Below are 12,545 nucleotides of genomic sequence, written 5' to 3'. Positions count from 1 at the left end.
CGGACGGACAAACAAAGGCCTCCGGGCCGCCAGCCCCGCGGGGCCACGCCGCAGCGGTCCCCCGGGGGGGAGGGGGGTCCGGATTGCGCATCCAGAAAGGATGACGATGGCCGTGTCACCGCTGATCCATTTTGCGCGCTGCTTTTGTGCCCGAGTCGGTGCCAGAGTGTTTCCACGGGTCGAGGGGCCCCGCGGTCCTCCCCGCTCCGCCGCGACCCCCGGGGCTGTTGGTCCCGGGCACAGATCGCGGGCTGCGCCCCGAGATCAGAATCTCGGCCCCGACACCTCCTCGCTGGTGACCTTGGGGGTGCTGGCCACTTCCCCCCCACCTTTTTAATATTTTTTTTTTTGTAAGCTTTATTCGTTGACTTTTGCACAGTGATGATTTACTGTGTTTACGAGACGTTTGCATGCACACACCAGCTTGGGGCCCAGCTCTTGGAAGGTGCACGGTGACAGGCATTGCTTGCTTTCTGGAATATTGCTGTTGTTGTCATCCCCATTTTATACATGGGGAGTGGACAGCATTGGGGTCGCCGGGCCAAGGTCACACTGAATGGCCCCAGGGACATCTCCAGGGCTCCATCCCGTGTCCCCAAGGCCGCCTTTTGATGCTCCTGCCTCTGCAGCCCCGGCTCTGCTAAACTGAAGAGGGTATTTCTGTCCCCGTAGATGGCCTTCCCTCATGAAACACTACAGCCCCACCGACTACGTCAATTGGCTGGAGGAGTATAAAGTTCGACAGAAAGCTGGCTTAGAAGCCCGGAAGATTGTCGCCTCCTTTTCCAAGAGGTTCTTTTCAGAGCACGTAAGGATGGGGGGGGGGGGGGGTCCATGCGCCTTCTCGAGTCTGTGTCTGCATCTGTTCACTCATCCAGTTTTGGGTTGTTTTTTTTTTTCTTCTTCTTTTATTATCTTTCTCTTTTCAACACGCACCAGGCCCTACTCTGGATGGCAAGAGTCATTGTGTGCATGAGGTCATCAGCCCCTGCCAACGTCACTTCTCTAAAGTCAGAGGAAGAATGGGGGGACGGCGGAGGTGGGGAGATGACAGTGTGGGGGGCCCGCTCCAGATCGGCTTTCCTTCTTCTCTTCAGGGGGCTTACACAGCCTTTGCCAATTCCTGATTTTGAAAGATCACCAAGGATTGAATGCTAGCGAAATTGCCACCAGTTGTTTTCCCAGAAGGGCTGACAGAAATCAATCTGATTCTCCTCCCCGGCTTTCGCAGCATCTAGCTCTTTGTGAACCCCGGTGTTTAGGAGAGTAGCGGGGGGGCAAGTTCTGTGTAAATCAGAACTTTGGCTCCCGGGGCAGAACTGCCTTGTACTCATTATCCCTTGGAAGTTTGTTTTGCTGCATTTGTTTTGAATATTCCAGAAATGTGTGGGTTTTATCCCTTACCCTAAAAATGCCTCGTGAAAGTTTGGCTATCATTCGCTCCCACAGAAGACCTTTTTTGTAACTTGGGAAAACAGCCCATAGCAATGTCCATTCCCCTAAACCAATTACAAAAGACCTCTCCTTTTGAGGTCTTTTTACAGTCAGTTTGATTTATTCCACTGTCTTGCTTTCCCAGATCCTGTTTTCTGTGTGCTTCGGGTTTTTATTGTTGTTTCTGTTTTCACTACTACGAATTAATAGGGTGCATAAATCTGAACTATTTCAAAGACTTCCTGCTTTAAAAGGGGAAAGCTTAGACTTTGAGCAAATTTGAACTTCCTCCCATGGAGAATATAAATAGAGACTCTAAGAATTATGCTATAAATAAATGTTTCTTCAAGTTAGGGTGGACAAAGTTTAGTTCTCCTTTGACCTGGCTAAATGTAAATTCTGGTTTTGATTGGTTTGCGCTCACTGATACATGTTTTGACACTAAATGTGTTTAATGCACCAGTTTGCATTAACAACAGCTTCTACTTGGGCCGGTTTTGCGTCTCTTTTTAAGCCATCTTTGCCTTTCCTTGAGGGTGATGGGCTATCTGTCATCTTCACTATCTATAAAGCCCTTGCCTTGAACATAGCAAGAGTGTGCTGGAGATTGAACTGTGGATAGGTGACTAATCTGGCGCAGGACCATCGTGTTCTCGGCAAGCACCCAGGTTGAGCTGAAATTTTTTGGCTACCTTCCAAAGGGAAAGTGGAAGAAGTAAGAGAATTTTAAACTTGAGGGGGCTCTTAAAACACATTATTTGCAACACCAGCTCAGTTTAGGAAGTGGACTACGAGAATTGCCCCAAGCCCTGTTCTTACCTCATTGGTCCGCAGGGTAGAGAATGGCAAAGAGTTACCTTGATTTTTTTTTTTAATACTTGTATTTCTAGTTCCCATTTCAAAGCTCACCTTAGTACTCTTGAGTTAACAATGTTCCGAAATCTCAGTCAACGAGAACATAGTTCATTCCCAGGGAACCAAGAGCCAAACAGCTCCTCATTCTCCCTCCGCAGGGTGGTGGGTGTGCGGTATAGTGAAGGGCAGCGATTTTTCCCTCTGTAAATAGAGCACTTTCTTTGTCCCTCAGGCTAGTGTGTGGCAGCAGAGTCATCTCAGTATTGAGGCCTGTTTGTCTGTGTCTTCTTCTTAGGTCCCTTGTAATGGGTTCAGTGACATTGAAAATCTTGAGGGACCAGAAATCTTTTTTGAGGATGAACTGGTGTGCATCCTGAATATGGAAGGAAGGTAAGCCACAGCTTTAGCAGGAATTTGTGCGTTCATTTGCTTTAATGTTAACTTTGTATGTCCTTGAACCCTGGGACATGTGTTTCAAAATATCTCAGGAGCCTTGCCATGTTACACATTTTAACAGTTTTTGTCTGAAAGGTGAGTACACAATGTTGATTGATATTTAAAGGAACTTTGCAAAAAAAAATCCTTTTGGAAAGAATAAACGATTAATAATTTCTACTCTCAGTCAAGTCCCTCAGGAACATTTGGGTCATATAAATTATGCTTCCTTTAATATCAGTAAGAGCCCTAGTGGTGTAGTGGTTTAGCCCTTGGCTGCTAACCAAAAGTTTAGTGGTTTGAACTACCAAGGGCTCCTCAGTCGAAATCAAGGTAGTCTGCTTCAGAAAAGATTGACAGCCTCAGAAACCCTACGGGACAGTTCTCCACGGAGGGATCTACTTGATGGCAATGGTTTTCCTTTAGTTTGTCCTCACCTACCATCCCCAAATGCATCTGTCGTATGTAAGACCACTGTTAGAGAAAAAAAACTAGAGACAAGGTTCCATATGGAGGGATTTAATCTAATATGGTTACAGGAGCTGGGGAGAGAATTGGAAATGAATGGTTAGACTGTGACTGCTTTATTGGAATAAGTGAAGGGAAGGACAATGTGGAAAAAACAGACAATCTGATTAACAGTGAATGGGTTGGGTGAATGAATGGATAGGATGCAAGGAAAGGCTGATAGAGTTAGAATTTGATAAGATACAATAAAATAGCCTTGCTGTTGTTGTGTATCATCAACCATATGTGACCCTGCAGGGGGTTTTCAGAGGCAGTAAATCACATGGGCGTTGATTGCCCATTTTTCTCCTGCAGAGAAATTGGTGGATTTGAACTTTAGGTCGCCAGCATAGTTCCTTACCACTAGCCCACCAGAGCTCCCTAAACAGCATTGATCAGTTGTAATTAATGTTACTAAGCAAAATATATGAAGGACTGAACACAAACCAAATTTTAAAATTCTCAGGCATGTTTTAATGTGATGGATTCTTTTTTCCCTTCATTTTGAAATTTTGGTAAAAAATGTCCGTGAGCATTTTAGCTGCTGGGGCTCTCAGGTGATAGTGTTCACCAGGCCTGCAGCATTCCAGGCAGACTCTCCTGATTGTGTCTTCTTTGTCCAGCACCTATTATCTCTTCTTCCTTGTAGCTTCTTGTTCCTGCGTTATCTTTTCTGCACTGAAGGCTAATTTCTAGGTTTCTTGACAGGTGACCTGGCTTCCTGCTTAGCTTATCAATGCAGAAAAGATTTTCTGCTCTGAAAGTTTTGAAAACCCTTCTCGTGATGAAAAAATCTAGTCAGAAAACCAGGTTAGCATCTTCCTAAGGAAAGGTCATCCATCACCTAACAGAAAAGCGTCATGACACACAGAATAAAGGCTCTTTACCATTAGGTCAGGGAGCTCCGGAGGCCTGTGGCTGACTGAATGGGATTTACCAGCTGCCCCAGGGTAGAGGATGGCCCCTCTTCTCCCATGCCCTTTACAGCCTCTGGCACCACGCTGGAGGGTCAGCTCTTGGATCAGTTCTGACTTCAGCACGCAACAACCCATTAGAGTGTGCTTTCTTTCATATCTTTTTTTTTTTAAAAAAAAAAAAACCAAAACACAACAACGCAATAGCAAACCCCTTTTTTGGGCTGCTAACCAAAGGCCTAAAATGAATCTGTCAGCTGCTCCTTGGAATAAAGATGAGCAGAGTCTTCTGGTAAAGATTCCCCGTCCTGGACACTGTAGGGTCACCATGACTCAGAATTCACGCAAGGGCAGTAGGCGTGAGTCTGGAAAGCTCAGCATTTAATTCACAGCAAAGATGCCAAGTGAAGAGGGTAGGGAAACGAAATCAAACAACCAGAGCACGATTAATGAGAATGTTGACACATTACATGTGAAAAATGCAAAACGTCAGTCATTCATCAGTGTAGAAGCTGTCAAAGGGGGAGTCTAATTTGCTGTTGAGACTTTCATCAGAAGCACAGCAAAATCTTACTAAAATAAATAAGAGGGGGTTTATTGGAAAATCAGCTCAACAACAGATAGAGACTGTTTAGGTTGCTATGTTTCTGGGGTGGAGAACAGCGTTTTGTACCACAGCCCCCCTGACAAAGCTGCCGGCGGGGAGATGTGTCTCTATTGTAAGACTGGGGTAAGCTCAGACACAGAGGTCGTTTCTCTGTTGCTATTTTAGTTTATCTATAAATGAATTGAAGTGAAATCTAATAGCATTGTGCAGTCTTAGGACTAAAAAGTTACTTGTCATTTGTACTTTTCCATGTGGTCGAACACATGCTGGGTTAGTCGGGGTTAATGCAAACAGCTGGTTCAGAGTCCTTTACTTCCTTCCTCTGATTCCTTCCATTTGTAAGACCTTCCCTGCCCCAACCCTGAGCTCTTGGTAACAGCCTGGGATGTATTTTTTCATATAAGATACATTATAGAGGCAGGGGTAACATTATTTCCCCAAACTGAGGTCATATAAGATAACATTTCTCTTGCTCTCCTTTTTTCTCCCTCATTCCTTCTGGAAATCTGATCCACTGGTAAAGTTGAAATTGTGTGCCGTGTAAGTTTATCTAACAATTCTCTCCATGAACCCCATCCACCTTCCCCATTTGGTGAATCGTGCTGTTTGTAGTAGTTTTCCTTCTAAGGAACAGCTTCCTGGGAGTGACTTTCCTAGAAGAGTAGAGAAAGTTATTGAAGAGCATGAAATATGACTTTGCACAGCTTTAAATTGAAGGACTTAAAATGAATGCTTAAGCCGAATGCCGGTACAGGGGTTTTGTAGGGCTGGGGAAAGGGATTGGGTTGATTTATTTGGATAGTGTTGATTCAAAGATGTAAAGAAAAATATTTTTTCAAGAAGAGCTAAGAAACAAAAATTTTTAATCACAATAGGGAAACTGGAATCACTTGGTATTAAGACGTACTGCAAAGCTACTATATTCAAAAGAATGTGGGGTTTAACTAAAAATCACCTCATCACTGTCAAAGGGAAATTCAGAAGCATGTCCTAGAATGAAAATTAATATTTCAACTCTGAGGGGGGAAAAGGGAGATTAAATACAGGGTTCTGGGACTGAGTGTCCACCTGCAAGAAAGTAAAAATTGTATCACATATAAACTAAATTCCCAAGAATTGCACAGCACAAATTTTAACTTTTATCACAGTAGAAATTTTGTAAGAAAAAAAGACAGCAGGTATGATGTAGGGAGGCCTCCTTAGCAAACAGAGTGATTCAGAAGTGTTAGACGTTTCTGTGAAGCAGAAAAGTGTTCTAATAACTGTCACGGCAGGTCAACTTGCTCGTGACCCCCATACACAGGACAGCCCAGCACTACCTGATCCTGCACCATTCTTACTCAGAATCATCGCTGTGTTGGAGCCCAATGGTGCGGCTGTTGTCAGTCTGTCTCGTTGAGGCCTTCCTCTGTTTATCAAGCTTAGTGAGTTAGGGGCTGGGCCTTCTTGATAATAATATGTCCAAAGTACGTACAACCAAGTCTGGGGTGTCTGAGGAGCACTCTGGCTACACGTCTTCATTTTTCTGGCAGTCCATGGTATGGTCCATATTTTTCACCAGCACCATAAGTCAAAAGCATCAGTTGTTCATCTTTTAAAACTGTATGAAGTGATGGAAAATGTCATGGCTTGAATTAGGTGCACCTTAGATCTCTAATTGACTTCTTTGCTATTTAACCCTTTAAAGAAGTCTTCTGCAGCCCAATAACTGCATCATTTGATTTCTTGACTGCACTGCTGCTTCCAGAGGCATCGATTGTGGATTGAATTAAATCTTTGATGTCAGTATTTTCTCCAGTTTATTTTCACAGATTATGTTCAGCTGTGAAAATTTTCGTTTTAGTGTAGTTTTGTTTTAGGTAGTCTGTAATGAAAACTGTAGTCTTTGATTTCATCAGAAAATGCTTCAAATCCTTTTTGCTTTCACCAGGCAAAGTTATGTCATCTGCCTATCTCATGTTGTTAAAGAGTCTTTAATCCTGATACCACTTCCTTCCTCTTGGGCCAGCTTCTTAGATTATTTGTTCACAAGACAGATTGAAGAGCTGTAGTGAAAACACACAACCCTGATAACACAGCTTTCCTGATTTTAAACCACTCTATGTCATTTTGTTTGGATCCACAATTAACACCATTGGTTTGAGCAGTCAGGAAATAAGGAGACACATTGCACTGGGAAAATCTGCAGTTAGGGACCTTACCAAACTATTGAGGAGTAGTGATGCCAGTTTGAGGACTAAGATGCATGTGATTCAGGCCATAATCTTTCCAGTTACTAGCTGTGCACCCAAGACCTGGACAGTGAATAAGGATGACAGGAATAGAATTGATACCTTTGAGCTGTGATGTTGGAGAAGAGCACTGAACATCCCATGGACGGTCAAGAGAATGAACAGATGTGTTTTGGAAATGGTGCAGCTAGAGTGCTCTTTGGAGGCAAGGCTTCACCTCACCTACTTTGAACATGTTGCTAGGAGGGGGCTATTCCATGGAGAGGGACATGATGCTGGGAAGGGTAGAGGGTCGACGAAGGAGAGGAAGACCCTTGACCAGGTGGACAGACATGGTGACTGCTGCAGTGGACTCTTGAGTGTCAGAAAATGTGAGGATGGCGCAGGCTAGAACAGGGTTCAGATCTTTTGTTCATAAGGTCTCTATGGGTCATGCTCGACTCAGCGGCACCTAACAACAACAACATACCATGCTATCTGTTCAAGTAATTGCTTCTGAGTCTCTGTACTAGGTTCTGCATGAGCACAGTTAATCATCTGAAATTCCTATTTTTTAGTGACCAGGTAGATGACACTCAAGTAAAAAAGCTGGAAATTCACCATTCAAAAAAAAATGTTAAATTACAATCTTACTACCAAATTGGGGGGGGGAGGAGATTAAATATAGATAACCAATAAAAAAACATAGATTGTTACAGCCAGTTAAGAAATATATAGTATACATATTTTACTCTTTAACCTGACACCTCAACCAGAGAGTTGTTTTTAAATGACAGAAAAGGCTGTCACGTTGAGGTAGTGGTTTTCACAAAGGACCTTGCTTGTATTCACTCATCGGAAAATGTATAAAGGGGAAAGATATTCTGTCACTTTGCTTAACTTGCTAATCTTCCATTCCTGGGATACTTGAAAACAGCTTATATGATTCCAAGGGGTCTTAAAAACATACTACAATAAAGATCAAAAGGCCATATGCTTTACCTGAGAAAGATGACCCCAAATGGCCAGAACTTGGACACAGTCTCCTAAAAACACAGACTTTTGATCAATAAAGAAGTGTCCTTTGGACATCCAAGCAAGAAAGATGACATCATTCATAAGGGAAAGAAAATCAGGATATCATCTGGCTTTCCAACAGCAGTGCTGTATCCCAGAGGGAGCAGGAGTAACTTGGAATTGTCGGCCAGGCATTTTTATATCCAGCCAAACTGACTTCCAAGTGTAAAGCCACAGGCTGACTTACCAGCTTGCAAAACCAGGGAGTTCTTGAACCCTTCCTATGCAATTTGTTAGAATATGAGCTTCAAACCACCAGAATATCCAGGGTCAGTGACCTAAATACTGGTGGTGAGCGTAGATTCCTCAGTACTTACAGGACTAACTCTAAAGATGAGCTTTAGGGGAGTAGGTATTGGATGTATTGGCTCTAGTTCTGTTAATGTAGATACGGTATAATTGTTTAGAAAATAGATAAAAAAGGGAAGAGGCAGGTATGAAACGTGGCTGTTTTCATGAATCAAAAAGGTAGTGTCAGTATAATCCTGAGAATGGTATATGTGTGTAAGATTGTGTGAGAGTGTGATTTGGAATTAAGCAAATGAGTAATTATGTAATATTCTACTTCTGTCACCCCTGGTATCCTGGGAGATCTAGAATTCTCCTGGAAGAAAAACAATATAAATGTAAACGAGAAGCCATGGAGTTCTAAAATATCCTGAGGAGGCTTTTTATCTTTAGATCTAGTCACCAAGCCCAGTCGCTGTCCCACAGACGGGCATCTTTGTGGGAGCAGACCCCTGCTTCTTTAGCCCAGCAAGTTACTGGTGGGTTCCAGCGGCTATCCTTTCAGTTAGCAACCACTTAACCAGTGCACCACCAGGGTTCCCTTTAATTATGACAATATTGCATAAGTATAACCAAAAAAACTAACCCCGTTCCTGCAAGTCAGTTGTAATCTGTAGCGACCCATCAAGTTTTTGAGGCTGTCGATCTTAATGAGGGGTAATTGCTGTTCTTCCATGGAGTGGTTAGTGGGTTTGAACTGCCAACCTTTTGGTTCTCAGCCCAGCTCTTAACCTACTACACCACCAGCACCATGTGTATATGTATTTGTGAATTACTCTGTTGACAAATAACCAACAAATCAATCTTAAAAGAAGTGCAAACAGAATGCTCCTTAAATCCTGCTTGATGCGTGTTACCAGGAGGCTCCAGTAGCGGAGACTGACGCAGTGGCTGCAGTGAGAGGTAAGCAGAAAAGGGACCCATTGCCGAGAAAGGAGCAAAGATGGCCCACGTTCTTCAGACTCCACCCTGCTAGGAGAACCTCCTCACCTGAGGAATGATTGGTGCCCCAGGCCCTTGAAGGTCTCCAAGGAACTCTCGGCCCCCAGACGTTGAAATGAGACAAGTACCTTCCTCCAGAACCAGACAGGAGAGAAAGCCCTTCCTTCGAGCTGGCGCCTAACCTCCTAAATGAAGAGAGGAATTTCTGTTTGCTGAAATCATCCACTGCTAGATAATCTTGACAGTAACCAACCTGTTGGGCTGATCTGTCTTAACAAACTGTTTGAAGCCAGCAAATTTGGAGACATGACTGATTCTAGGTCCAGGGTAAGAATTCTAGAAAATGAGGCTGCACCCTAGCTGAAGAGGAAGTTACCAGAAGGTCATGTCAGAAGTATTCAGGGGCCAGCAGAAAGAGGCATCCAGTGGCCAAGGAAGTGACCATTTGCACATCACTGTTAATAGTAACTGACTCAGCAGGTTAAAACTCATCAGTGATGGTTTGTTTAACTCTGTGTTATTACAAGCAGTAGAACCTGTTGGTCCCCACTAAAGGATAAGAGGAAACTCAAATCATTTGGAAAATGGGTAATTGAAAGAGAGGCACATTGTCCTGCCTTTCTGTGCCGTGCCACCACCAGGCCATATTGTAGATGAGAGGAAGCTTTACAGAAGCATTTCAGCTAATGAATGAAGAAGGAATGCTGTTTTTCAGAATGTCAGCACCCTAGCCCATTAGTGGACCTGGACAGGGAGAATCATTGACTGCTGATGTCACAAAAGTAGACAAGCAGGCATCATTGCTTCTCACAGGCGCGCACACTGCCACCTGTGAGGTCCTGGTGCCAGGTGTCCGCGCTGGGGGCCCAAGTGCACGGAAGACATGTGCAGGGTAAACTCCACCAAGTGGATGCAGAAGTCACATTAGACTCGAGTGCTTGGGCAACACGTTTGATAATAAAATTATACACTCAAGTGTGATTACAGTAGAAGCGTGCATTGTGATGAACAGTAGAGGAGGAAAGGGGGCCTGCAGAGGGCTTCTGCCTGAGTGGTGAGTACAAGGGAGTTTGCCTTGAAAGAATTTGTTGTGCTTCATTGATTAAGCTGTTCATTTGTTTCATGCTGTTTCCTAGATGCGTGTATTTGACGACTCAACTCTTGAAAAGGAGTCAGAGCAGTTCGGGAAAATGCAGTCTTGGTTCCTTTATGGAGTCAACCTGATCAATGGTTACTCTCTGTTCCTCCGATTTCCCATCATCCCTGTGAGGCTTTAGCACCGTTAGGAAAAGATGTCATTGATCTTAACAAGTATTTATTGAGCCCCTGTTATGGACCACGTATTGTTCCCTGGGATACAGCAGTGAACAAGACAGAAAACCCTTCCCCCTCCCCGTGGAGCCATACATTCTGTGGAGATGAGTGTTAAATCTACTAGAGTATGTGGTGTAGTATGCTGGGAAATGATAAATAATACTGCAAAGTAGTAATCAAGGGACAGAGGAGTGGTTGTGATTTTGAATGTGAGATGAGGTCCTTACTCAGATTGACAGACCTGAAAGGAGGGGAGTGAGGTAATCGACTGCACATCTCCAGGGAGAGGGTCCTCTGTTCCAGGCAGAGGGAACAGTGTGAAGACAGAAGTGAGCCATCAGCCAGCGGTGTTGACAGAACAGCAGGGAAGCCAGAGGGTGCTGGGAGGGATGAGAATTGAGGTGAGGGAGGCGATGGGGTGAGCGTTTCAGGGGCCTTTTAGAGTCCATCTTTAGGCCTTGGGCCTTTTATCAAGTGGAAACCATTGGAGAATTTGAAGCAGAAGAGAATTGTCACCTGGCCTAAACCTTTTAACAGGCTCACTCTGACCACCGTATTGGGTCTAGACTGCAGAGGGTCCAGGCCAGAGGCAGGAATCCCAGTGAGGAAGGACGTTGCTGTCAGACAGTAGATGATGGTGGCTTTGAGGCATGTGTGTTGAAGATAAAATTAATGGGATTGACTGACGGTTACGGATTCTGAGGGACAGCAGGGAGTCAAAGCTGGTTCCCAGGTGTGGACCTAATTTGAACAATGAAGAGTTGCCTTGATTCGAGATGGGATCGACGGTGGAGAAGGGAGATAGAAAGGTGTTCCCGGATGTCCAGGTGGGATGCGAGGAGAAGTTGGCTGTGCAGGGCCGGAAACAGGGAGACTCTGGTCTGGGAAGTGGATAGCGCTTTCTTGATAGATACTACCTGAAACCATGAGAGTAGATGAGATGAGCACAGCAGAGAATACAGGAGGAGGGAAGAATGGGAGCAAGGAGCACCACCTCCCCACCGTCTCTAATGTCCCAGCTCTTCACCTTCATTCCCTTTCACCAAACCCCAGCCAGACCTGTTGCTGTCAGAGTCTTACTGTGGTGTAGCAGAGTACAACTGCCCGCTGGGCTTGCTGGCGCTGTAAATTGTCATGAAATCAAGTCACGAGGGCTTTTCTCCCACCGAATAGCTGATGGGCTCAACCTTTCAGTGAGCAGCCAAGCAGTCAGCCACTCTATCTCCAGGGCTCCTTACCTGCTCATATTTTGTTGTGTGCCTGGAGTCAGTTCAGTCTCTTAGAAAACCCAGGTTTAACAGGAGAGCTTGCCCCCTGGGGTGTCTGCTCGAGGCTGTAATATCTTTATCTGTAAGACTGTTCCATCTTTCTCCCAAAGCAGCTGGTGGGTTTGAACCGCCAACTCTCTGGTGAGCAGATGAGTGCTTAACTATTGTGACACCAAGAGCATTGATTTAAGCACTTAGTTCTTCTCCCAGGGAAAGTAGATCTGAGCCCAGGCAGGTAATGGTTTCTCACATTTCAGTACAGCTAGTTTAGTGCTACATTATAAATGCTTAGTGTTAAATGGTACCGTTTAATATTAAACACTGCATGTTCGTGTCTGGTTTTCTCACTGAGTAGACCTTTACCAGGAATTATTGATATAAAAAGTGTGTTTCAAAAGATAATTGAGAATTTCTAAATCTTCGTTCTTGGTGATTTGTGTATTTCACTGTTTCTTTTTCCTTTGTAGAAAAGCTTTGACTTGGAAATACTATGCAAAGAAAATTCTATACTACCTACGCCAACAAAAGATTTTAAATAATCTTAAGGCTTTTCTTCAGCAGCCTGATGACTACGAATCGTATCTTGAAGGTGAGTCTTTCTTGGACATACTGTTGTTTATACCCTCGAGTTGGAACTGACTCATAGCTGACCGTGCAGCAGATTTTCAGAAGCTGTAAATTGCTCAGGAGACTG

General features: G+C 44.2%; 1 protein-coding gene across 2 annotated transcripts in view; it reads left to right on the top strand.

Annotated features, from left to right (window-relative positions):
• FBXO21 (F-box protein 21) overlaps positions 1-12,545 on the top strand; it is a 37,728-nt gene that overhangs the window by 502 nt on the left and 24,681 nt on the right. For both annotated transcript variants that reach the window (XM_006890403.1, XM_006890402.1), the window contains exons 2-4: positions 673-808; positions 2,585-2,679; positions 12,319-12,440. In XM_006890403.1, the coding sequence (XP_006890465.1) occupies positions 673-808; positions 2,585-2,679; positions 12,319-12,440 (353 nt within the window). The remainder of the gene's footprint in view (positions 1-672; positions 809-2,584; positions 2,680-12,318; positions 12,441-12,545) is intronic.

Source organism: Elephantulus edwardii, unplaced genomic scaffold (genome assembly GCF_000299155.1).
Source record: "Elephantulus edwardii isolate Elephantulus edwardi_28Jun2011 unplaced genomic scaffold, EleEdw1.0 scaffold00089, whole genome shotgun sequence".
NCBI classification, from domain to species: Eukaryota; Metazoa; Chordata; class Mammalia; order Macroscelidea; family Macroscelididae; genus Elephantulus; species Elephantulus edwardii.
Note: the sequence above shows the minus strand (reverse complement) of the source record. Positions and strands in the feature narration are given on the sequence as shown.